The sequence below is a fragment of the Saccopteryx bilineata genome, chromosome 2, assembly GCF_036850765.1.
Source record: "Saccopteryx bilineata isolate mSacBil1 chromosome 2, mSacBil1_pri_phased_curated, whole genome shotgun sequence".
Classification (NCBI taxonomy): Eukaryota; Metazoa; Chordata; class Mammalia; order Chiroptera; family Emballonuridae; genus Saccopteryx; species Saccopteryx bilineata.
Window position 1 is genome coordinate 155,006,821 of NC_089491.1, and position 27,910 is coordinate 155,034,730.

The 27,910-nt window shown below is 38.2% G+C and overlaps 2 protein-coding genes across 6 annotated transcripts in view; one reads left to right on the top strand and one right to left on the bottom strand.

Annotated features, from left to right (window-relative positions):
- CACNA1C (calcium voltage-gated channel subunit alpha1 C) overlaps positions 1 to 27,701 on the bottom strand; it is a 786,403-nt gene extending 758,702 nt beyond the window's left edge. For all 3 annotated transcript variants that reach the window (XM_066258229.1, XM_066258231.1, XM_066258230.1), the window contains exon 1: positions 27,232 to 27,701. In XM_066258229.1, coding sequence (XP_066114326.1) covers positions 27,232 to 27,370 — 139 coding nt within the window. In that variant the 5' untranslated portion in view covers positions 27,371 to 27,701. The remainder of the gene's footprint in view (positions 1 to 27,231) is intronic.
- DCP1B (decapping mRNA 1B) overlaps positions 1 to 27,910 on the top strand; it is a 74,745-nt gene that overhangs the window by 7,284 nt on the left and 39,551 nt on the right. For all 3 annotated transcript variants that reach the window (XM_066258233.1, XM_066258232.1, XM_066258235.1), the window contains exons 2-3: positions 558 to 598; positions 6,192 to 6,319. In XM_066258233.1, the coding sequence (XP_066114330.1) occupies positions 558 to 598; positions 6,192 to 6,319 (169 nt within the window). The remainder of the gene's footprint in view (positions 1 to 557; positions 599 to 6,191; positions 6,320 to 27,910) is intronic.

The window sequence follows — 27,910 nt, forward strand, 5'->3', positions numbered from 1 at the left end:
AAAGTAAGGCAGAGATCCTGCTTTCCTCGTTCCCTAAGAATAAGCCCTCTTGCCTGACCAGGCGGTGGCGCAGTGGATGGAGCGTCGGACTGGGATGCAGAGGACCCAGGTTTGAGACCTTGAGGTCGCCAGCTTGAGCGCGGGCTCGTCTGGTTTGAGCAAAAGCCCACCAGCTTGAACCCAAGGTCGCTGGCTCCAGCAAGGGGTTACTCAGTCTGTTGTAGCCCCATGGTCAAGACACATATGAGAAAGCAATCAGTGAACAACTAAGGTGTTGCAATGCGCAATGAAAAACTAATGATTGATGCTTCTCATCTCTCTCCGTTCCTGTCTGTCTGTCCCTGTCTATCCCTCTCTCTGACTCACTCTCTGTCTGTGTAAAAAAAAAAAAAAAAAAAAAAAAAAAAAGAATAAGCCCTCTTGAATGAGATGTTGCTTAGATTTGACCCTAGTTGACACTGGGCTAAATTCCTGTTCTGTAAGTTTATGTTCATTAATGTTTGCTATTAATGGAGAGAATATACATATTTTGCTGTGTGTTTTGTTTTATATTCTAGGAGAAGACTGATGTGGAAGGAACTTTATTTGTTTATACAAGGTAAGAGTATTTTACTCTTATAAAGAAACTGACGGTCATTATTTATAGTTTTATTTCTAAGAGAAATAAAAGAAATGAATCTTTGTTTGAAGTTTTTAGTTGGCATAAGGGAATACTGAATAATGTCACCTGGGCTAGTATGAGTCATACTAATTTCAGAATGTAATTTAAACTTTAATATAGGTGAACTTAAATCTCTGTGTTTTTTTAACATAATATTAAATTTCATTCTTTAATTCAAGTGAATGGCAGAAAGTTCTGAATGTAATGCATTGGTAAGGAGTTAGAAGTACACTATTAAGAATATTAGATTATTTAATCAATATTTAGAAAAGGATCTTGATATTTATTTTTCTTTTAAAATTTTATTTTTCAATTACAGTTTACATTCAGTATTTTGTTCTAGTTTCATGTGTACAGCATAGTGGTTAGACAGTCATATACTTTACAAAGTGCTCCCCTGATATTTCCAGTACCCACCTGGCACCATACCTAGTTATTTTGATACTGTTGACTATATTCCTTATGTTGTACTTTATATCCCTGTGATTTTGTAACTACCAATTTGTACTTCTTAATCCCTCCACCTTTTTTACCAAGCCCCCAACACCCCACCCTTTCCCTCTGGCAACCATCTGTCTGTTCTCTATGAGTCTCTTCCTGTTTTGTTTGTTCATTTATGTTTATTAGATGCCATATATAATTTAAATCATATGTTATTTGTCTAAATATTTCACAACCAGTAGGGTTTTATTGATGTCTCCTTGCCCCTTTGACTAGTTATTTTTCTTAAGTGAGAAGCAGGGAGACAAAGAGACAGACTGCCACATGTCCCCCGACTGGGATCCACCCAGCAAACCTCCTACTGCATGATCCTCTGCCCATCTAGGGCTGTTGCTCCATTGCTTGGCAACCTAGCTATTTTAGCACCTGGGGCAAGGCCATGGTGCCATCCTCAGCGCCTGTGGCCAACTTGCTCCAACCGAGCCATGACTGTAGGAGGGGAAGAGAGAAAGAGAGAGAAGGGAGAGGGGGAAGGGTGGAGAAGCAGATAGTCGTTTTTCCTGTGTGCCCTGACCAGGAATTGAACACAGGACTTCCACATGCCAGGCTGACGCTCTACCACTGTGCCATCCGGCCAGGGCCACCTTTGACTATTTTTAAAGAAGCATAATCCAAGATTAAAGGTCTGAATTCTCCATTATTAGTTAATAGAATATGTTTTGGGATAGATTTAATACAGTTTTAATAATAAATTTAATAAGCTCCCATTATTAGTAATATATCAGATTATGTTCATGTCACACATGTACACAGAGACATATATAGTATGTACATGGTCTTCATAGCTGAACTTTTTATTCATATAAAGTGTCATAGCTAAAGTTCATCATCATCAGTGTGGTGTAAAAATAACTACAAAAGCCTACTACAAACCCTTCTAGGGCTTACCAGTTTCATTGGAGAGACAGAAAATATGCACACACATGTGTATAGTTTTTACACATACACTCACATTTAAAGATAAACCACAATGCAGATAGACTACCCTAAGTGGCAGTTGATAGGTTTTAAGTAATGAATGGGGTTGCTGAGGTTGTGGAAGGCTTTTATAGAGTGGTGAGCCCTGAGTCAGCTTCAGGAGTACAGGTAGACCTTAATTTGCATAGAGGAGAGGGAAGGGCAGTCTCAACAGCAGGAAGGGTGTAAGTGGAGGCATGGAACCTATAGTGATAAAGAGAAAGTAAGGAAAATGACTTGTGCACACTTTACATTGGCTTATATTAATCAGAAGCTGACAGAATAAAGCAATTTTGCTGGCTTGGAATGTCAGACTGGATTTTTAAATTTGTTTTCTTAGTATACAGTCATTGAAGGTTTACGAACAGGGGAGTAATATAAATAAAATGTGTGGGGAAAGTCCGTGTGTTAGCGTTATGAGGATGCACTGGCTCTATAAGATATTAGAGTTAGGGAAGGACATTGAGAAGATGCTTGCAGTGGAGATGAAATAATAAGAGTGTGGACCAGAGGGATGGATGGAAGTTGAAATGAAAAGAATTTACTGAAATACTGCATGTATAGAGGGAATGGTAACATTTAAAAAATAACATTAAGGTTTTGATATTGTAGACCAAGAGAATGACAGTTATTGGCGGGATGGAAAAGTAGGTGATCTAGAATCTGGTTTGAGGATAAATTTTAGTTTTATTTTGAAATAATGATTTTGGAGTGCTAACAGGGCATTCAGATGGAGCTGTCCAGCCACTCAGGGTGGAGTCAGGGTTGGAGTTACAGAGTTTGGAGTCATCTGCATTAATTTGGTCATTGAAACTAAGAGAAAATATGTTATCTGAAGGGCAGAGGAAAGAGGATGTTCTTTGAAGGGCAGAGGAAAGAGGAAACTGAGGAGGCCCTGGCTGGCTGGCTCAGTGGTAGAGCGTTGGCCCGGTGTGTGGAAGTCCCGGGTTCGATTCCTGGCCAGGGCACACAGAGGAAGCATTCATCTGCTTCTCCACCCTTACCTCTCTCCTTCCTCTCTATCTTTGCCCGTCTCACAACCAAGGCTTCATTGGAGCAAAGTTGGCCTGGTCGCTGAGGATGGCTCCAGGGCCTCCTGGTGCTAAAATGGGTCTGGTTGCAATGGAGCAATGTCCCAGATGGGCAGAGCATCGCTCCCTAGTGGACATGCCGGGTGGATCCCAGTCAGGTGCATGTGGGTGTCTGTCTCTCTGCCTCCCCACTTCTCACTTCAGAAAAAATAGAAAAAAAAAAAAGAAGAAACTGAGGAAGGCTTTTGGTTTTAGAGCTACAAGAATAAGAGAAGAGGCAACCAAAAAAATAAAAGCATAGCTAGAACAGTACAGAGAGGCCAGTTGTGGGCACAGACAGGAACCATACAAGTCAGTGTGCAGGTAGAAGCATCAGTGGGTGTGGGAAGAAAGGACTGGATGGGTGAGGTCACCAAAGCAGATAAGGAGGAGGTTGGTTTATTCAGTTTCAGAAAAGTGGTGGGAGTGCCCAAGAGTCATTGGCTGTAATAATTTACATTGTGTTCCAAAACATGTGGAAAGCATCGGAGCTCACCACCAAATGAGCTTATTCAGTAAGAGTACTCTTGAGAATTCTGAAGTGTGAAAAGAAAAGCAAACAATTGAACTCTACTGTGTGCTAAGCACACAATATGCATTCTCTTTCGTTTCTCAAAACAAGTATTATTCTTTTGAGAGGTAAAAGATCTATTAATATGCATTAATCATTTATTTTAGGGGTTTTAGTAGAGTTATTTTTTTTTAGTATACTCAAACCAAATGTAGGTTTGTATTTTCAAGTACTGTTTAGTTTACTTTGAATTCCTAGTAAAGCTGTCAGTTAAGCAAACCATTAATTTGAGAAACAATTTCTTCCCTGTTTCTTAATCTCTTCCTCAAGTCTAACTCAACAATAGGAGCCCCTCTTCCCCCTGCTGTCTTCTCCCATGCCCACCCTCCCAGACAGATTCTAGTATGTTGAGGTCTTTCCTCCATAGAGAATGACAGAAAGCTTGCAAAAATCAAATGGGATTACTGTACAGGTCATGGAGCTGCCAGTGATCTCTTTTGCTCTGAACCCATACTGTTCAGGGCTGAGGCCCTGTTGTGTTCATGAAATATGTGAAAGGTCAAAAGCTGAGTCTGTAAAAATACTTTTTCCTATTTTTAAAATTATATTTTTCCTTTATTTCCTCACATGTCTTCCTTTTTGTAATAGAGTTCATAGAGAACCCACTGGTGATTTCTGAACTTGACACTTTTAAAGGACTCTGTAACAGATCTTTGGAAGTCAGTTTTCATTCTTTCTCAGAATTTAAGTTGAAATGATTATCCTGATTAGGTATGGTTTTGATTATATGCCTACATTGCCTCTCTAAACTAGGCAAGGATTGCCTTCCATCAATTTTAAAACTGGAGAGCTCAAAAGGAAATTTGCAGGTGGTAATGTAGCTGTATTTTGCATCTTTATCAGAACCACATCAGATCTCAAGTTTATATCAAACTAAGACGTAAACACCTTTTGTTTTTGTTGCTCATAACAGTTCTGTGGGTTTGTTACCCTGGTGCCCGCATGCGGCCCCCTGAGGCCATTTATTCGGCCCCCACTGCACTTCTGGAAGGGGCACCTCTTTCATTGGTGGTCAGTGAGAGGTGCACATTGACCATCTCATTAGCCAAAAGCAGGCCCATAGTTCCTTTTGAAATAATGGTCAGTTTGTTGATTTAAATTTACTTGTTCTTTATTTTAAATATTGTATTTGTTCCCATTTTGTTTTTTTTACTTTAAAATAAGATATGTGCAGTGTGCATAGGGATTTGTTCATAGTTTTTTTTAAAGTCTGGCCCTCCAGTGGTCTGAGGGACAGTGAACTGGCCCCCTGTGTAAAAAGTTTGGGGACCCCTGCTGTTGAAAGTACATAAATGAATTGTGCTTGTCGTACTTGCAGTGTGTAAGCTGTCACCCACAGGTAGGCAAACGCAAACGTAGTTATTTGAACTTATACTCTGAATAATTTGGGCTCTTTCTGCCTAACAGAGAGTAGGCACTGAAGATTTATTGAATAAAAGGAAAAATAAAAAGTCACTAAATGCCACATTTTTATGGAGAAAAACTTTATAGTAGTTTATGATGCCATTTGCTTTATATTTAAAAAAAGCAACAAAATACCTTTTTGTATTAAATTATATAAACTTTTAATTATACTGTATTTTCTGGCCAGTTCATTGACCAGAGTTGCATTATTTCGTTTAAAAAGTTTCACAGCTTTTAATTTCAGACCAGCACCAAGATTTTCTATGAAAATTTTCTTTATGTAATTGTGATGTACACTCTGTATTAACTATAATGTAATTTTAAAAATAGTAATTACCATTTCTTCTTTAAAGGAATTTACAATGTAAGTAGGGAAATAAGATGTATGTATACACACATAGTTAAATAAGTAGGATTTGACTTTACCAAAGGATTGGTAATGACAGTCTTACTGCATAGGTTACATGAAATCATATGTTAGTGCTGTTAACTACTTGTAAAGAGTCGTTGCTTGCCCTGGCCATTTGGCTCAGTGGTAGAGTGTTGGCCCAGCATGTGGAAGTCATGGTCGGGCACACAGGAGAAGTGACCATTTGCTTCTCCAGCCCTCCCCCCTTCTCTCTCTCTCACTCTCTCTCTACTCATCCCCTTCCTGCAACCATGGTTCATTTGAGCAAGTTGGCCCCAGGCACTGAGGATGGCACCATGGCCTCGCCTCAGGCAGTAAAATAGCTTGGTTGCCGAGCAACAGAGCAGCGACCTCAGATGGGCAGAGCATCACCCCATGAGGGCTTTCCAGGTGGATCCTGGTTGGGGTGCATGCGGGAATCTGTCTCTCTGCCTCCTTGCCTCTCACTTAATAATAATTAAAAAAAAAAGTCATTGCTTTATCTGTGTAAAGTTTGCTTGCACAAAACTGTCTGGACATACAAAAGGGTTGAAGGTGCATTCAAATGTAGTTATACTAAAAGTGTACTATACTGAAAACTTGTCTTTTGATGTCCTCCCCACCCCTTGTGACTCTTAGGTCTGCTTCTCCAAAGCATGGGTTCACCATCATGAACAGGCTGAACATGGAGAACAGGACAGAGCCCATTACTAAAGACCTGGATTTCCAGCTCCAGGACCCTTTCCTTCTCTACAGAAATGCCAGATGTGAGTCTTTCTTAATGAATTGGATAGTTTTATTTTGGCAGTTTGTCCTAAGTATTTAAATGGTACCGTGTATGTCTGTGTGTTTATATTTAGAATCAGTGGTTTAGAGGTCAGCACTGGTTAGGTTGGGAAATGCATGCCTAACTGAGTGAGGAGCTTGTTCTTTGGGAGAGTTTGGATGAAAACAGTGTGAATATGATGGTGTAAGAATGCAAACCTTGTGCTCTGCGGTGAGAGCACTTTGCAGTGTGAGCCCACCGGAGATTCAAAGCGTGATTGGGGCTGAGCGAGAAATCTGGTTAGGAGACTGCAGAGGACACATACATGGTGCTGCAGGACACAGAGTTAACTACCCAGCTAGTGGGGCACTTAGAAAAAGTGTTTATCGCATATGTCAGAGACTTATGATATGTTTGGGGGAGAGGACCCATATTCTAGAATTGCTATCTTTTGAATATATAGTTAATGAAAATCAGAGTCCAAAGAGTTTTGGTCATTAAGAATTTCAGAACACTTTGTAATGTTGAGATTATGTAGGTAACTGAATGGTCTTTGTCAGGATCAAAACGAGGTAACAATCATCTATCCAGTAGTATTCTGTCTCCATTTTACTCTTGTATCCTATCTGACCACTTGTGTGGAACTCTAGGACAGCCCAGAGAAAAACTGATGGAAAATATGTAAACTGCAAGAGCATCAACATATATTTTTGTGCACACACATGCTCTATGCTTTGTGGGTAACTTTCAGAAAGACCTTGCAGTTAAATGTTTTCCATTTGTTTTCCACTCTGCTCTTTGAGCTCAAGATACAAGAATTTGCCTACTGTATACTATTAAGTGTAAGCTTAATAATGAATGTAATACAAGTGATATTTAATGTTACAACCCTAATGAATTATTCTGATGTAAATATAACACCCTTGTAATGCTATATTTACTTATAATTATATTCACATATAATTAAGTTATGATACGTGGTCATGATAGAGAATATGGTTAAATTCTTATGAGAAAAAATGAAATCTATTAAAATTGTAACATGACTTACTAATGGTAGGCCCTGTGAATGAAAAATTTAATAATATAGACTAGAGAAGTATTTTGTTTTCTATTCTTGTTTCTTTACTGGTAGGTATAGTTTCATCAATTGTAGCTTATAGTTTGAATTGTTTATATGTATGCTTACACTAATATCAGGTTTTATTTTCTTCTTTGAGATTATTAGATTCTATGTGAAATTAATATATAATTTGAATCCTAATAAACAAAATAGCCACATAATTAAATATAAAATCAAATAACATTACTGACATAGTAATCATTTTGGTAGCTCTTAGTTTGGATAAATACTTGGTCTAGTACAGTGGTCGGCAAACTCATTAGTCAGCAGAGCCAAATATCAGCAGTACAACGATTGAAATTTCTTTTGAGCGCCAAATTTTTTAAACTTAAACTATATAGGTAGGTATATTGTTATTAACTTAATTAGGGTGCTCCTAAGCTGGCCAAAGAGCCGCATGTGGCTCACAAGCCGCGGTTTGCCGACCACTGGTCTAGTTAGTACAGATAATATTTTAAGTCCTTATTATAATATTACATATTATATATTATGTACTTATACCAAAAATATATATCCATGGTTGGTTAGATCAATTGGTTGGAGCTTCGTTCCAATAGGTCAAGGTTGCGGGTTCCATCCCTGGTCAGGGCACTTTCAGCAGTCAACTAATGAATGCATGGGTGAGTGGAACAACAAATAGATGTTGCACTCTCTCTCTCTTTCCCTTCCCCTCTCTCTAAAATCAATCATTAAATAAATATTTAAAATTATATGAAAATATAAGATCTCTTTAATGTGGTTGATTTTAAAATTAACTTTCCTGGGTTCCACAGGATCTAATAGGAAATACGATTTGGATCTAATAAACATATATTAAGCCTCACCTTGGTGCTAAACTAATGCTGTCTAATGTGGTAGTCTAGCTGCATGTGGCTATTGAGCACTGGACATGAGGCTTAGTCTGAGAGAAGCTAAAATACACACTGATTTTTAAAGAAAATATTTTAAAATATCAATAATTTTATATTGATTTACCTGTTGAAATGATAATATTTTAAATATATTAAGTTAAATAATTGTTATTAAAATTAATTTCACCTGTTTTTTATTTTTTTGATGTAAAATTACATATGTAGATAACATTTTTTTTTTTTTTTTTCATTTTTCTGAAGCTGGAAACAGGGAGAGACAGTCAGACAGACTCCCGCATGCGCCCGACCGGGATCCACCCGGCACGCCCACCAGGGGCGACGCTCTGCCCACCAGGGGGCGATGCTCTGCCCATCCTGGGCGTCGCCATGTTGCGACCAGAGCCACTCTAGCGCCTGAGGCAGAGGCCACAGAGCCATCCCCAGCGCCCGGGCCATCTTTGCTCCAATGGAGCCTTGGCTGCGGGAGGGGAGGAGAGAGACAGAGAGGAAAGCGCGGCGGAGGGGTGGAGAAGCAAATGGGCGCTTCTCCTGTGTGCCCTGGCCGGAATCGAACCCGGGTCCTCCGCACGCTAGGCCGATGCTCTACCGCTGAGCCAACCGGCCAGGGCAGTAGATAACATTTTGAGGTTCACTTTATATTTCTGTTGAATGGCAATGGTAATATTTTATAATCACAGTTTTTTAGGGTAAATTTTTTTGCTTCCATTTTGCAGATGAGCAGACTGAGGCTCAGTGACGGACCTGATAGGTGCCCACACATTCTGATTTCAGTTCCATTGCCTTTTCTACACCACATGTATTATTTTCTCCACTATTACCATGAATGCAAACTGAAGGCAGCCTTTGTGAATGCACATAAAAATGTTTCCAAATGAATTTCTTGAAGAAAGAAATTGGATCAGTTGAACAACAAAGATGGGAGGGAATGGGTGTGTTTATCTTTCTGGTTCTGATTGCCTTTGCAGACATAGTCATTTGGTTTTAGTTTAGTTTATTTGTAGAAGCCTTTTCAGTCTCTGACTTCAAAGATTCACAAAAGGGGCTATTGCAGGTCCTTTTGGAGTCTCAGATACCTCCCAAATGTTTTTAAATAGGTCAGACGCTTCATGTAATACTTGTTAGATGGTTTACATATTCTCTGATGACTGTAGCTTCATTCGTTATCTTTTGGACAATGAACCCAGTTTCACTGAGGTACGGTTTTTGAAGACACCCCTCAAGGTCTGTATAGTAAAGAATCTCCCTTGGCATTTCCTGTGGGCCTGTATATGACATAGGCTATATTTGCACATTTCAAGTAGACAGCCAGGTTGTGGTGAATTTTCTCATGGAGTTTTTTAGATTCACTAGGTCAAAAAAAGTTAACCATCTCTCTCTTGAATTGAATGAATTCAGAAGAGCAAAAATAAAGAAGTGAAAACCTTAGCCTCTCTTTATAAAAAGATGTTTACTAAATAAGTAACTTTGAATTTTTACCAAACACAAACCATATGATTTTTCTATAGTAAAGGATGTATAGTTCTAAAACTCGGTCATACTAGAATTTGATCTAACACTTAGAAGTAAATAAGATAGCTGTTCAAAGTTAGGACGAAAATTTGTTTATTCAACAAATATTTACTACATTCCAGGTACTATGCCAGGCTTTCTATGGCTTATTTAATTCTCAGAACTTTTCCATGGAAATACTATTATTTTTGTTTTGTAAATGAGGCAGCTGAGGTTACTGAGTTAAGTCATTGACTGTGGCCCATGAGTGGGGAAGGAAACAGCCAGTGAACTGAGACAGCCCAACTTCAGAAGCCCAGGCCCCAGGCTGTGAAAAACTGATGTGTGGATGATGGGCTTGAGCTAGGGCTAGTGTGCAGAAACACTTCATCTTGTTAGTGTACACTCCAGTGTTTACCAAGCAAGTTTCTTCTTTAAAGGGTTGAAAGTCTATTGTAGCGCAGTTACTAGAGAAGAGAATATCAAATAAAAACTGATGTAACAAAAAAGCTGAATTTGACTATTTTTTTTTCATATTATAGGCAACCTCTGGGTTACAAATGAGATAGGTGAGATAGGTTCTGTACGTTAGAAAATGTTTATTTATGTGCACAAAAAGGTAAAAATAAATACTATGTTAAGACAAACATTTAAGTTGCATTTAATAGGTAAATATACTTGTTCCAACTTCTATACAAATTCAACTTAAGAACCAACCTACAGAACCTATCTCATTCGTAACCCAGGGACTGCCTATATTCCCCTTTAGTATCCTTTTACTGTGTTTTCTATTTACAACTAAATAAGATTTGGTGTATGGAGATATATTTAGAAATGTATTTTCCCCAATATATTTAAGATAAGTTACAGGCAGCAATGACAAGTAGATTTCAGAGCTAGGCCAGCAGGTTGAATATATCGTCGACTGTGCTTACAGGATTAGAATGAAATTCTCTTGAGCTGCTTGATTTCATCGAAGACCTAAGCTTGGAGCTTAGAGCAAATTAGAAAAGGCAAAATCAAGATATTTAGGATCAAAGGTGTTTTAGAAAACTCCTCCTCAGTTTTAAAGTGAATTTACTATATTGGGTAGTTTTGTATTCAGAAAGAAATACATTTTAATTCTTTATTGATATTTGTAGGATCTAGGAAAAGCTGCACTGAATGGAAGTAATAGTTACAGACAATTCTTTCTTTCACATAGGTCATGTCCTAGAAGTTCCCTTTTAAAGTGATTGGTGGTATTTTAGCTAAACATACAGATTGAACACAATGCTGAAACTATAGGCATGACAGTGAAGGGGGAAAAAGACAAACCCACAGTGTGGTGGATGCATTTCATGAAAAAAGATGAAGTAAACAAAAAAGAGAAGGACATACTATAATCACTTTCTCATTCACTATTATTAACTTTGCCTCTTTGCAGAAGATTATATCTCTTGATGTCAGACTTGAGTACATGATCTGGTTCCCCACCTCCCTCACTGACTGCTCCAGAAGGATATTATGTAGGCACCTGTTGCATTCAAATATGACTGTGAATTGCTTGGTCCAGTGAAATGTGGGTAGAAGTGATATGTGTCACTTATGAACAGATATTTTCAGAACTAGCTTATGATTCATCATTTCTCTTATCTTTCTGCCATGATTCTAGGCAGAGGCTGCTCTGTCAGCCTGGGTCCTGAAATGAATATAACACGGCACAGAGGTAAAGGCAACCTATGATGAACATGTAATGTGTATGAAAAATAAACCTGTGTCATTGTAACCCATTGAGATCGTGGGGTCGTTTGTTACTGCAGCCTGTAACTTGGCCTATTGTGTCTGATACACAAGCTGTCTAAGAAAAAAGGGTTCCAAACACAGGATGGAGGTAAAGAAATGCTGAGAACAGTGATAAAGAGGAGTCTTAATGACCCCTATGCAATTAAACTAAAATTCATTCAGTCTTAATTAAAGTAAGTAAAAGGATGAAAGGTGTCAGGAAGGGTATCCAAGAAAAAATTTATGACTGATATTTTGAATCTGTTGAGACATTTAGAGTTTAATGATGACATAGGAACATGGAATACTGAGGTAGGGGGGAAAATAACAAAATGAGGCAATTCTTAATTCCTTAGAAAACAAAATATTGTACAAGAAAGGAAATATAATCATAGTATATTATATGGCTCTGCAGATCATAATACTTAAATTATAAACACTGAATATGAAGTTGTATTATACTGGAAGGATGAAGGAAGGTATGAGTGTGTGTTTGTTTGTATTGTCAGAGAGCTAAATCCTCTTCAGTGGATTTTAAAAATCAAGAAGTAGTGTATACATGTTATATAGAAAAAGAGATGTAAATACCAGAAGAATAGTTGGATGAGAAATAAATGGAGATCAGAAGTAACTGGCATGGATGTAATTAAGGTTGTTTTAGAGGAGCAATAATTAGGGATGTAATCGATAAAAAAGAATTCTCTGCTTTTATAAACCTTATAATATTTTTACTATAAGAGTCTTTTTAGCCCATTGTACACCTCACTAAATACAGCACAGTACTATTATAATGATATACCTCTGAAATATAGCACTAGCATATATAGCATTATTTCAGTAGGAAAATTCATTCAAGAGTAAAATTTGTATAGACCACAAGAGTATAACATTCTTAGCAGCAGGCCAGAGGACTTTTAGTGCCCATTATAGTAACATCATTTGTAAAGCTAGGTATTCCTATAAGTTGTATTTTAGCATATAGCAATAGTAAAGTAAATTCTGATGCCTTCACAGCCAGTTGCTAAGCTTCAGTTTTGTATTAATTAGTTCTGCAGCTTTCTCCTCTTCATTTCCACACCCATTCCAGCTTAGGCTCTTACCTAGGTTACTTCATCACTCCTCATAACAAAAAGAGATTAAGCTTCCGGCACCAGCCAAAACAGAGTAAGTTTACTACAACATATCTATGCTGCTGGGTACAACTAAAAGTTTTGGACAGAATAATCAGAATGATCCCCCCCCCCCAAAAAAAAAAGAATATTAATTGAGGATTCTGAAAGTAAGCAATGACAAGCATATTGGGGAGGGAAGTCAGGACCTGAAGAACAACCAGTATGATGGTGAGTTTCCTGATTGTATTTTTTACTTCTTTATCTCCCAACTTGACTCAAGAATGGGCCAATACAGAATTGTGAACAAGAACAAAAAGCAAGAGAAGCCCTGCTTTCTAGTCTGGGGGCTAGAGAAATCAACTCCTGTGAGCTACAAAATGTGAAGAGAATTGCCCCTCTCTCCTTTTTCTCTCCTAGCTCTACTCTGAAGCAAAGTGCAGTGCAAAGCTGAGCTACCACCATGTCGCTGATTGTGGTGACAAACCACCTGAAGTCCCCAGGAAACAACCTGTCCCTGCCAGAGTACCTGCAGACACGGGCCCTGTGGTCTGAAGAGTTTGGGGAAAATTACATGTTTTCATCTTTGTTTGGCTTCACCTTGTTGGCAGCCCGAGCTAGGACTGACAATGTGATAAACTAAAGCTAAAACTAAAAGAAACCCTGACTTTCTACCTAGAGGACTGTGGAAAAGGGTCCCTTATTTCTAGACAGTGAGGGAGACTCTAGAGGAGAGATCTAGATAAGGAGATCTCCTACTTCTGTATATTAACTGACGAAAGTCCTAGTCTCACTTGTGAGCTTCACATACATGTAGCAAAGAAACATAGCAAAGACTTTGAGAACTAACCTATGATTGATTAAACCAGTGATTTGCAACCTTTTTTGAGCCGCGGCACATTTTTTACATTTACAAAATTCTGGGGCACATCACCTACCAAAATGACACAAAATGACACTCTTAACACAGTACATATTATACATATAGTTAATAATATAGTTTCTAAATGTATTTATACTCACACCTGACCATGTCTTACGGAACACTAGTGTGCTGTGGCACACTGGTTGAAAAACACTGAATTAAACTACCATCCGACTAACACCTGAGCGGTCCATATGGGGCAGACACAGACAGTGTTGAAAATGGACCTGACATGGGAGACATTACACTCAAAAGGCAAGACAGAACTTCTTGTGTAAACATAACCGCATTGATCACATTCTCAAACACACAAAAAATCAACATTCTCTGGAAAGTTTTAAGAGGACTCAAAGCCTCACAACATAATCAAAATATCCAAGATACAATTCAAAATTACTAATACGAAAAACCAGAAAAACGTGATCAAATCTCAAGGGAAGAAAAGTCAGACGATGTCTACTCCAAGATCTAGAATAATCCATGAGTCAGAGGGGGAGGAAAATTAGAAAATACTTGAACAATAAAAATGAAAATACCCTTGGCCAGTTGGCTCAATAGTAGAGCATTGGCCTGGCATGTGGAAGTCTCAGATTTGATTCCTGGTCAGGGCACACAAGAGAAGCGACCACCTGCTTCTCCACACTTCCTCCCTCCCCCCTCTCTCCTCCTGCAGCAATGGTGTATTCGAGCAAATTGGCCCTGGGCACTGAGGATGGCACCATGGCCTTGCCTCAGGTGCTAAAAGTAGCTTGGTAGCTGAGCATTGGAGCAGTGGTCCCAGATGGCCAGAGCATTGTTGCCTCATAGGGGACTTGCTGGAGGATCCCCGTTGGGGCGCATGTGGGAGTCTCTCTGCCTCTCCACCTCTCAATAAGTTAAAAAAATGAAAATAAAACATGTCAGAGGAAACTAAAGTGGGCTTAGAGGGATGTTTGTAGCATCAAATACTTAGATGAGAAAAGAAGAAAGATCTCAACTGAATAATTCAAACTCACCTTAAGCAATTAGAATAACAGCAAAGTAGACCCAAAGCAATCAGAAGGAAGGAAGTAAAAATAAGAGCAGAAATCAGTGAAATAGAAAGCAGGAAAACAGTTGAGAAAATCAGTGAAACCAAAAGCTTGTTCTTTGAAGTCAATAAAACAGACAAACCCCTGGCCAGCCTGGTCAAGAAAAAAAAGAAAACACAAATGAAAAGTATCAGGAATGAAAGAGGGTGTTTCTACAGACATTAAAATGATAATAAGGGAACTACTTACTCCATGGCCATAAGTTCAACTTAGATGAAATGAACTAATTCCTTGAAACGCAGAAACCCACAAAATGTGCTTAAGAAGCAGATAACCTGAATAGTCCAATATCTATTACGGAAATTGAATTTGCAGTTAAAAACTTTCTAACAAAGAAAACTCCAGGTCCATATAGTTTCTTTGATGAATTCTACCAAACATTCAAGGAAGACATAATACCAATTCTACACAGTCTTTTCCAGGAACTAGAAGAGGAGGGAATACTTCCCAACTCATTTTATGAGCGCAACATTATCCTGGTACCAAAATAAGACAAAATGTTACAAGAAAATTATAGGCAATATCTCATAAATAAAGATATTTTTAAAATCCTTAACAAAATACAGTTAACAACAGCATTATTCACAATAGCCAAAAGATGGAAACAACCCAAATGTTTACCAGTGGATTAATGGATAAACAAAATGTCATATATATGTACATTGGAATGAAATTATGACACATGCTACAACATGGATGGAACTTTAAGATATTATGCTAAGAGAAATAAGCCAGATACAAAAGGACAAATCGTATATACAGTTTCACTTATTTGTGGTATAGTGTTTAATGGGTACAGATTTTTAGTTGGGATGATGAAAAAGTTCAGGAGACAGATGGTACTGATGGTTGTGCAATATTTTGAATGTACTTGATTAATGCCACTGAACTGTCCTCTCAAAACTGATTAAAGTGGTAACTTTCATGTTATTTGTATTTTACCACAATAAAAAAAATATACTAGCAAATTGAACCCAGGAACACATGAAAGGATATGTCATTAGCCTTACAATTTGCGTCTGGCTTATCCCCTTCATAAAACAAAACAAAACACTGCTAAGTCTCTTCCTAAAGCACAAGTCCAATCAAGTCATTTTCCTGCTCAAGTCTACCACTACTCTTGTACATTTGTCTTCTATTCTAACCAAACAAAACTATATGCTTTCCTAGAATACTCTTTCATACCTCCATGCTTTTAAACATGTTTCTTCATTTTTTCTCTTTGATTCTCCATTCATCCTGACCAGTCTCTACTAGATAAATTCTACTCATATTTAAAAGCTCAAGTGGACTTGATCTCTCCCTAGTGTTTTTGTGATCCTTTTACCTAGCCGTGGTTTCTGGATGCAACATTTACTTCTCTTATGTTTATTTTCATAAGTGTTTCCTGAACACTTACGTATTGCTACTGATTTTATACTAGGTGTAGGGAGATCTGTAATGCCTAAGACATATCACTTCCTTCTTAGAGTTTTACTATCCCAACACACAAGACAGACATATATATGTTCAAAATGATTTGCTAATACTGAGCTAGAAGTACACAGTGGTCACTGGCTAGTCCTGAGATTTCCCTTCTATGTAATATTTGTCTGCTTTCCCTGTTAGAGCACAGGCTGCTTCAAGGCAAGGGGTCTTTTTACTCCCCCTCAGCACTCGCTTCCTTGCATTAAGTGTGTACAGTGAATACCGAGCACTGAGTTGCTTTTATTAGATTCCTTTATTCAAGGCACCCAATAATGTTTAACCAAAAATTTTCCAACTATTTCTTCAGAATTTTTTCTTTTGGGGCATTAGCTAACAATAATCAGCAAAATTTTAAACACTGTGGTTCCTGAGTAAAAACTCACTAAGTAATTTCAGTGCCTTCCATAGGAACTACTCTGCTTCTCTAAGATGATTTTATGTACTAGTAGTAATACTTACCTAAAAATTCCTAGAAATAATTGAAAGTTGTGAGACCACCGTATATCCTTGTCTTGAGAAACTTAATAGTTCTAGGAAGAGATGTATAATGTGGAGAAAAAGGTAATTTTATCTACATGAATGTTCTTTATAAAACATTATGTTCTAAAAAACATTTCATTGAATTTTTCTTCAAATTGTTTTACTCTTATTGAGATATTCTGATTTGATATTTAAGAAGTTTATTCACAACACCAAAGTTGGTATTTTAATTCCAATACATGAGAACTGGTCACGTTTCTGTTTTCCACTGATCCTGGTAAACCATGGCCATATGGTGTAAGCAGTAAGCCTTATACTATAGATGTATTATCTGGGAATTAAATAAATCCTTGTTTGCAACTTTTGTAGAAGCAAACAATCTATAATTGTTCGTTAAAAATCGTTAAAAAGTAGTATTACCAAACACTAGATTTAAATTGAATCTTACCAGGATTTACCATAAAAGAAAAAAAATGATAAATTGTATCCCATCGAAAGTAAAAATTTCATCAAATTTAAAACTTCTTCTAAAGATACCTGCAAGACACAGACTGGGGAAAAAATATTCACACCACATATATCTGATATAGTACTTATATCCAGAATATGTAAATAACTTAGAGCTCAGTTATGGGAAGACAAACAGCCCAATTTAAAAATTGGCAAAATATTTAACAGATACTTTACAAAAGGAGATATACAGATAGCCAATAAAGTTATGCTCAACATTAATCATCAGGGACTTTCAAGTTATTGTGTGTAATAGTACAATAGTTTATTTCTTTTTATTGCTATGTAATACATATGCTGTATGGCATCAGTATATTTCAATCTATTGATCAATTCTCTTGCTAATGGGTATCTGAGTATTTCTAGGTCTGAACTATTGTGAATAAAGTTTCCATGAACATTCTGGTTTATATTTTTTTAGATGGATATATGCACTTACCTGTTTTGGGTTAATCCATGCTTTATAGGCCCCGGCTGGTTGGCTCAGCGGTAGAGCGTCGGCCCGGCATGTGGATGTCCCGTGTTTGATTCTGGCCAGGGCACACAGGAGAAGCTATCATCTGCTTCTCCACCCCTCCCCCTCCCCTTTCTCTTTATCTCTCTCTTCCCCTCCCGCAGCCAAGGCTCCATTGGAGCAAAGATGGCCCGGGCGCTGAGGACGGCTCTGTGGCCTCCGCCTCAGGCACTAGAATGGCTCTGGCCTCAGCAAAGCAACACCCCAGATGGGCAAAACATTGCTCCCTAGTGGGCATGCTGGGTGGATCCCGGTCAAGTGCATGCGGGAGTCTGTCTGACTGCTTCCCTGCTTCTAACTTCAGAAAAATACAAAAACACAACAACAAACAATCAACGCTTTATTATAATAGACCGCTTCATTTAGCTTTAGTAGATACCACTGGACTGTTTTCTGAAGTTGAGTGCCTATTTGTTTTTCTCCTAGAAAGCATAAAAGTTCCAGTTGCTCCATATCTTGGTCGACACTTGATATTGTTCTTCTGTTTAATTTGAGCTATTTTAGGTGTTCTGAAGTAATATCTCATTATGATTTTAATTTGCATTTTGCCATAACTAACTATGTTGAGCACTTTTTCATAAGTTTATTGGATACTGGGTGGATATATGCATTAAAAACAGAATGAGGCCTGACTGATGGTGGCGCAGTGGATAGAGCATCTTCCTGGGATGCTGAGGACCCAGATTCGAATCCCTGAGGTCGCTGGCTTGAGTGCAGGCTCATCTTGCTTGAGCGCAGGCTCGCCAGCTTGAGCATGGAATCATAGACATAACCCAAGGTTGCTGGCTTGAGCCCAAAGGTCGCTGGCTTGAAGCTCAAGTTCACTGAATTGAGCCCTAGGCTGTTGGCTTAAGGAAGGGGTCACTGACTCTAGTGGAACCCCCGTCCCCTCAAGACATGCATGAGAAGTAATCAATGAACAAGTAAGGTGCTACAACTATAAATTGATGCTTCTCATCTCTCTCCCTGTCTGTCCCTCTCTTTCTCACTGAAAACAACAACAAAAAACAAAACAAAGACCCAGAATGAGAATGCCACATAACTTATTGGAATGGCTAAAATGAACAAAACTGATATTACCAAGTGTTAATGAAGATGTAAAGCAACTGAAACTCTCATACATTACTGATGGGAGAGTAATGTGGTACAACCACTTTGGAGAACTGTTTGCCAATTTGTTATAAACTTAAACAAATAATTATCATATGATCCAGCAAATTCTACTTACAGGTACTTGCTTAAGAGAAATGAAAACATATGGCTTGTTCATAACAAATTGTTCATAAAAATTTTATTTATAATAGCAAAAAAAAAAAAGAGGCTGAAATAACTTAAATGTCCATCAATAAATAAATGGAGAAATTTGGTATATCCATATAATGGAATAGTACTCAGCAATAAAAAAGAATGAACTATAAATTTATTCAGCAACATGAATGAATCTCCGAAACATGATTCTGAGCAAAAGAAGGCATCATGAAAGAATTGACACTGTGTGAGCCCATTTGTGTAAAGCCTAAGAATAGGTGAAACCAGTCCATGGTGATAGGAGTCAGGAGTCAGAAAACGGCTGTCTGCTGGGGTTGGTGGTAGAAGTGGTGTAGTTGACTGGAAGAGGGGGGTGAGAGTGTCATACCTTGTTTTGGGTGATTGATTACATGAAGGTATATTGTTGTCAAAACTTATCAAACAGAACACTTTACTATTCAATTTAAAAAAGTGGAAATAATTAAACCGTATAAAAGAAGACTTTCAAGGAATGAATATTTAAGTATAATGTGTTGCCTTTCTTTTCTACCCTGGCATTTATTAACCACTGTTTCATCTAAACTCCTCTTCTTTTAAGTTTATCTAATAAAACAGATCTGGATAGAAACAGACACGTACAGTGTACTTCAGGTAATTCCAAAGCATTTATATTAACTCTAGAAGTGGTACATGTGTATGTATATCCAATGTTTTTGTCTAGCTTTGAAGGAACTCTGGGGTGGTTGAGAAAGAGCCACAAAGCTGCCCAGGTATCTAAAATTCTTCCCTATTCTCACTTGGTGACAGAGATGGGACATCCTACCGTTTGGCTACTGCAGAACAGTAACCCAGAGCTAAACTGTGCAGTCTACCCTTTCCTTTCCATGGCTGAGGATGCTAAAGAGTGTACTTTCCAAACTCTTCCCTCGACATCAGGCCACATGGAGGAATAAAAGCTCTTCCAACTTAACAAATTCTAAGACCTTGAGTTGTTATCTCTTTTCTTAACCTTGGAATCAGTTCAAGCAGTTATTACAAAAGCAATTTGAAAGGTTAAAAGTGATCCATGTGTAAATTTATTACTGAGAAAATGAAAGCCATGTTATCTGCCCACAGATAATTGAGTTTGTTTTTCCAGTCGAAGATATATACTGGTATATTGATAGCCTCAAATAGTAGTTTTTAATTTTCTCTGAGTCAAAAACCCCTTGGAGACTCCAGTGAATTTCCTTCATCCTGCCTTCTGCCTGCCTGCTGGCCTCCCTGACTCCCTCAAATATTTTTGTCAGCCTACTCCTTGCCAGGCATTGTTCCCGGGCTCTAGGCTTTGTACTCCTGGCCTCTAAAACATCTGTTTGCATAGCTACTCACCATTCTGCATACAGTGTTAGGTATTTGATTGAACTCCTGAAGCTCTCTCTAGAGTCCAGAAACATCTTTAGAAGTAATTATATGGCTGAAAATACTTGACATTTTTACTAGGTAGGATCTTAGTATTTGCAGGAATAACAATAGACTATCATTTAAAGTAAACTCATTCAGGTCATGTGCAGTTTGGAAAGGGAGACAAGGAATCTGACATTTCATATTTAATCTGTATAGATAACCAACACAATCTTGAGGCCCTTTTGATGTATGGGAGGGGAGTGGTTGGTTGCACTAGCTAACTTTTAAGGATTCTTTCAACCAGCTATGTCTGGGCTTCTTAGAGAGAAAGACGAAGGCCACTGAAATTAAAATAGTATAATGTGGTCATTCTGTCTCTGTAGGCCTGCATTATCATTCTAACTGAAAGACTGATCTATTTATTATGTGTCATTGTTCAGAGAGCTAATGTGTTAAACATATGATTAAAGGTAACACATCTACCATGATTTGCATGATGAACCTTGTCACTGATCTTACTTAATTCCAGAATCACATTTTTGTTCTCTCTGTCAGTGCCTACTTATGCTAAGGGAAGATATCTAAACTCTAAAGAATACTATTATCTAAAGAACTGGCATTCTTTCAATTAAAGACAGCTCTGAAAAGCCTCGTGTAAAGCAAAATTTCACTTTTGAGTCTGTGGTAGCTCTGGGTTTTATGTCTTTGTTCTTCATGTGTTGAGTTGTGATGTTGTACCAAAGGCTACAGAATTAATATTAATATTTTAGGAAGCTTAAAGAACATTTTATTAACTTGGGCTAGGCGTACAGAGAGATTTTGTAAATGATCTCTGTACTTGTGTGATTAACATAAAACCAAGATGGCTGATGGCATTGTGTTGTAAATGCAAAGGGGAAGGAGACTTGGGTTCTTTGACACCTGTGGGAAAATTGGTGAATAGCTATCCAGGTGCAGACAGAGAAAAAATTAAATTAAACCTTTTCTTATATTAATGGGCCATTTACAGGCATTTGTCCCCATGGAAACTACCTCTCCCCTCCTGAAAGCATGTAGTTAATGTGTGTATCTCTGGGCAAAGGTTGTGATGTCATGCTTTTCCCCCGCCCATGTATAATTAAGGATATATAACCAACCCCTGGAATATTAATGAGACACACGATTTGGGACTGCTGCCCCGTGTAAGATATATGCGGCCAGCATATTTAATTAATTTCTTCTTTTAATAAAACTTTTCAAAAACTTATTTGGACTACGTGCCTCTACGAAACCCGTGGATTGGGTACTTTATAACAGTGCTATCTGATAGCTTCTTGAAGTACACAAACACACACACAATATGCGTAAACAATATTTCTCTGATTTACACAATCTCTATACTTCCATCACTTATTATTAGGGTTGCATTGTATATAGGACCTTTACATGAATTTAATGGGAAATGTGTATGCACCTCTAAACTTATTTAATTTAGCAGTCTGGCATGTTTAGATGAGGAAGGCCCATGTGGTAAAGTTGTATGTGGCGAGGTACAGATACTATGTGAGAGTAATATAAAGAGAGTCATTGTGGCTCAGAGTGTTTCATATTGTGCTTTGAGAACCCATTTTGGCATGGTATACAAGCCTAAATTTTGGCAGAGAAGCTGGATTCCAAAATATTTTCTAAGATGATTACTGAGTGAAAGATCTTCTGCTTTTCCTACCCTCATGGTGTTTTGTATATAGTAAGTGCTTATTTGGATCACATTGAGAATTCATGTCTATCTTTTAGAGTCTGTTTTTTATATTACTGACTTTTGTCTGAAATTCACTTAGAGTATAGTTTTAAATAATCAATTTGATACTTTTGGGTTAATTTACTTCTTAACCCACAGAAAGAAAAGTGATAATTTTTCATGTTTGTAGGTGTTTTTCTGGAAAAAGAAAACAATTTTATCTAAGAACTGGTGTAAGAACTATCCTATATACAACCTTAGAGCTCTTATTTAATAGTAGAAACCAAACATGATTTTTTTTCTTTTTTTCTTTTTTTTTGTATTTTTCTTAAGTTGGAAACGGGGAGACAGTCAGACAGACTCCTGCATGCACCTGACCGGGATCCACCCAGCATGCCCACCAGGGGGCGATGCTCTGCCGCAATCAGAGCCATTCTAGCGCCTGAGGCAGAGGCCACAGAGCCATCCTCAGTGCCTGGGGCCAACTTTGCTCCAATGGAGCCTCAGCTGCAGGAGGGGAAGAGAGACAGAGAGGAAGGAGAGGGGAAGGGGTGGAGAAGCAGATGGGCGCTTCTCCTGCGTGCCCTGGCTGGGAATCGAACCCGGGACTCCCGCACGCCAGGCTGACGCTCTACCACTGAGCCAACCAGCCAGGGTCCAAACATGATTTAACTGTTTATAGCATAAAGGAATTTGGGAAAGGTAGTATATCCATATTTACAGATTAAGGTCAAAATGAAAAAAGTACAGAAATTCTGGTCTACTTTTCTTTAATCAAGAAGTAGCATTAGTCTCCTTTTGAGGAACCACTACCATGTAAAATCTTAGAAATTTTTCATTGATCATATATTTAATAGGGTATTTTCAACAAAACTATTTCATGTAATTATTAAACAGTTGATTAAATAATCTGATTCAAATATGAGGAAGTCTGTTTTTCATTAGAACAAATTTTGACCCATAGAAACAGTTTTATGTTCAGCTTAAACATGTATTTCTCAAACAATAGTTTATATGTACGTAGACTCATTTTGTTAGGTTGAGATTTATGTAAAATAATACATTTTCAGTGTGTTCCTGGAATAATTGACATTGTATATAGGTCTATTTTTAAGATAATTTAGGTACTTGTATATGTAAGCTTCAGCTTACTATTATCAGACATGACTGGAATATGAATATCATATTTTTCTGCTATATCAAAGCACTATTAGTTCCACTCTGAAGAGAAATGTACATGGTTTTGCAGATTGATGGCATTCTTTGAGCTCTCAGTTGGCCGTGCCTGGCAGGTATCGGAAGACTGGTGTATGGTAAAATTGTGGTCTGATAAATGCGCATAGCATGTAAAGTGAGAGCATCAGTGCCTGCCCAGTGCCAGATCAATAGGACAAACAGCCCTGCGGGGCTTGTTCCCTAATGACAAAACCCATCAACACTGCTCATGTCTAAAATTAGCAAATGTTTGACGCAAAATAAACTCTGAGTGAAGTTAGTCAGTTGGAGAGGGGGCAGTGTGAAGAGAATCCACCCTCCTGCTGTGACCCTGGTAGGAGGTGCTATGTCATACAGAGGATCTTGTCTGTGTTCAATTAAGCCAGAATAGTGAAAAGTATTAATTTGAGCAATTATAAGGAGTATCAATGGTATAAGATCTTGAAGTTTTAGATTTCAGCTCAAGTCAGCAAACACTTGTTGAATGAGTACCACAGGCTAGTCATTACGCTTGGTGTGTTCCCATGCCCTCCCTTCCAGGAGCTCACAGTCCAGCAGAGGGAACAGTTGCTTAAATACTTAATTATGGCATGTATTTCATTTCATTTTCTTAGTCAAAGGATGTACAAATAATTGGGAACAAAGAAATAATTGAGACTATCCCTGGAGGAATGAGGAAGACCGAGTCCTTCAGGCTGAGCAGGAGCTCAGGGAGGAGCAAGACGCTTTAGGGAACCCCTGTTGTTATTTGTGGCCCAGGAGATTTTGAAATTAATCAGCAAGATTTTAACATGAAAATATAAATTTAAATGGCCAATAAAACAGCATAAGTCATTTATTTATATTTACTTACCTGTGCCTTTTTCTGCTTTCTAATTTTTAAAAATGTTTATTTACCTTGTTAAATCTCTTAGATTAAAGAAACTTTCCTCTGAAATAAATAAAATTAGGAAGTTAGTATAGAATGATGAACATTCCATCTGAACTTTCAATGAACCTGAGGGTGGCAGCAGACCTCAGGATTCCCATTTTGAGAGGATGATGACCTCTCTGGAGATTAGGAAGGTCTAATGACATAACATGTATTTGTTATAAATGAAAACTTTTAAAAAGATAATACATCTTTTTTTTTTGAAGATCACAAATTCTCAGTTATAGTTGGAGATACATGTTCATTTAATCCAAATTAGTGTAATGCTTTAGTTGAGAGGTTGATTCTTTCTTGTTGGTTTTTAGCACTTATTTTCTAGTAAAGTTAATTTACTTAGAAAGGAGAAGGTTGTTTTTACTTCACAATATTTGTTTAGGTTTTCTACTGTTTGCCCCAAAATGTTCATGAGCATTAGTCACCCATAAAAAAAGTTTCATGTACTGTGAACCTTCCAGTATTCTGAGATCATGGGATCACTGACTGTTGAGGTACAGTAAAACTATGTCATATGAAAAGAACCAGACCAGGGGCCAAAGATAACAGTGCTATGTCGACTCTCAGTGGCCAGCAAAAATTTCACTTTACAAGATTGTGCCTGTGTTTGCTCAGTAAAATTAAGGCAGAGGTGAATGAAAGAACGTTACTTTAAAGTCATTAAAGGACATGCTGAAAGAAAGCATTTTTTGTCCAAAGCATTCCAAATGGAGCAGAAGTACAGAGTCAGCATCTAGCGGCCAAACAACCCCTGTCTTCCATCTCTGATGCCAGTTACATGGCTAATACGACTGCTGCCTGCGCACTGACTGCTGCAAAAACTCAGCCAGTACCAGAAACCGGTTCCATGAATCCTCCCCTTCCTTCCTTCCACACTCATCACTCCCTCCCTCCCTTCCTTCCCTTTTCTTTCTGAGAGTCCACATAAATGTATATAAGCATGTAGCCAAGTCTACAAATCAGTCAAACATAAAAATCGTCTTAAGACTTTTTTATTTTGTTTGTTAGGCTGGGGGAGGGGCATATATTAGTGAAAACAGACTGAACCAAGAAGAATGACTTGGGCTAGGTCCTTTAGTCTTGTTAGACACATGTTACTCATTAATGAGACAGGTTATTGACCTGCACCCTTCTTAGCTGACCCCAACTCTAAAATGTCCTGGTTCCCACTTCCTAATTTTTTAACTGTCTTCTGATCTTTCAGAAGGGTAATAAATAGCTGGGTGTGCATGGTTACTATTAGAAGCCAGTAATGAGTTGTCAACAAGTAGTCAAACTTACAAAAACCTGATCTAGATAAATGGTACAGTAAATCAAGAAATATTGTATTTGAACAAAGTCTCAAAAATAAGTGTTTACACTAAATATTTGGTTAGAGGTTCTTGGTCCTTACATTGGGATTATTATCCCACTCATTTAAGAAAGATTTTATGAAAGGAATGGGGTTTGAAAGATTTATTTTATTAAGTGAGAGGGGGAGGCAGAGAGACAGACTCCCTCGTGCACCCTGACTGGGATCCATCCTGCAAGACCCCTATCAAGCGATGCTTTGCCCATCTGGGGCCACTGCTCCATTGCTCAGCAACTGAGCTATTTCAGCTCCTGGGGTGAGGCCATGTAGCCATCCTCAGCACCCGGCACCAACTTGCTCAAACCATTTGAACCATGGCTGCGGCAGGAGAAGAAAGGGAAAGAGAGAAGTGGGAGGAGTGGAGAAGCAGATGGTCACTTCTCCTATGTACCCTCACCAGGAATCAAATCCAGGACTTCCATACACCAGGCCAAAGCTCTACTGCTGAGCCAAGTGGCCAAGGCTGAAGGACTTTTTAAAATTTTGGTTTATCCTGAAATGCCCAGAAGAGATCTGTGTAATTGACACTGCCACTTTCCTCATAAAGGAAATTTAAATACCACTTGCTGCATACTGACCAAGAAAAATATATGTTCCTATACTTTTGAGAGAAACTTGAGATTTTGAGAGAGAGAGAGAGAGAGAGAGAGAGAGAGAGAGAGGAGCAATACCACATCAGATATCCTTATCAGATAACCTATGTAATTATGTATTATCTACTTACTGACTGAATTAGAAAATGTCCTACTTTAAAAGTTGTACAAATGTTAGCATGAATTCTTTTTAAAAGGTTGTAAGATACCATTTGTGATTGGAGTTGAATGTTAGTTGGGGTAAAATATGAAACAAATGAGCCTGACCGGGTGGTAGCGCAGTGGATAGAGCATTGGACTAGGATGCAGAGGACCCAGGTTTGAAACCCCGAGGTCACCAACTTGAGTGTGGGCTCCTCTGGCTTAAGCAAGGGATCAGTCGCTCTGCTGTAGCCCCCCTCAATCAAGGCACATATGAGAAAGCCATCAGTGAACAACTAAAAAAACACAATGAAGAATTGGTGCTTCTCATCTTTCTCCCTTCCTGTCTGTCTGTCCCTATATCTGTCCCTCTTCCTGTCTCTGTCACAAAAAAATGATAAATGTCTTAAAAGAACAGATTGTATAAAAATATTTATTAGGAACATAAACTAAATGAAGTAAATTCCCCAAGAACATCCAGAATGAACAAATGCACCACACTAATAAGGACCAAAGGGCTTCAAATGCATGTGCATTTAAGGACATTTGATATTGCTTCTAATGACCTCTTAACTAGCCTCTTAGATTTGATCGACTTTAGATTTTTCTGCTGAAAAATTTAAAAAGGAAATACCATTATGAAATATAATCAGCCTGCTGTCTCTCGTGAGACATGAAATCTAATATGGAAATTTTCCTTTCCTTAATCTTTCTTGCAGCCTTTTAAGAGGCAAGTAGAAAACTGGTGTTTTAGCAGATATGTAGAGGTAGTATTGCATTGCCTGCTGCCTAGAATACCACTTTTTTTCAATTGAGAATTTCCAAATCATGACATAAACCAGGACACTGCAATTTAGGCACAATTTCACACATAATTTCACAAACACGCTGTTAAAAATCCTGTATTAAATATTAAGACGGCTGCCAAAAAGATGAGCCCTTAGAGTGTGGGAGTCACACATTCTAGACATCGTTAGAGTATTTTAGAGTAAATTTCAACCCTTGGGTTTCTTACCTCCAGGAGGTGTGTAGAAACAGTTGAGTTGAGCTTCATGCACCAAAGTGCCCTTAAACTTCACCTCGGTTTCAGCGGACAGGTGATTGGGAAGCGGCTGGTATGCAGGCGTTGTGGGCTGAACAAACGCTCGGAGCATGGTGAATTTCCAGATGCGTACTAATAGGTTGATTTAAAAAAATAACTAAATATCCTGCTCATGAGTTTTTCTCCTTATAATTTTTTAAAACTTAGAAACCATTCCCTCACTTTTCTGTGCTGCACAAATTAATGCGCCTCTATCTCATATCTGCCAACTTAGGTGACAGGAATTAACTTTAAATTTTAGAGTCTTAAAACCACACCTCTTTTGTGGTTCTTTTCAGCCTGTCTTTTTCTTTCTTCCTTTTTGTGCTCACTGCCTACATAAGGATAGGCTTCTCTCCCCATGGCTTTACAGGAAAACTGGGACTGAAATGGGAGGTTGATGGTTTCTGTCAGCCCATCAGCTCATCACCTCCCTAAGGCATGATGATCCCTGGCTTTTATTTGTCACCACAAGCTGCTCTGATACACCCTCTTGTGTAGAAGAGTGATAGGTTTGTCCAGGGGTTGGCGGACCTTGGGCCTAAGAAAAAGAAAACTTCAGTTGGAATGTGCACTTTAATGTAATTCACTGCCCCTCTCCCAGTGGAATGTA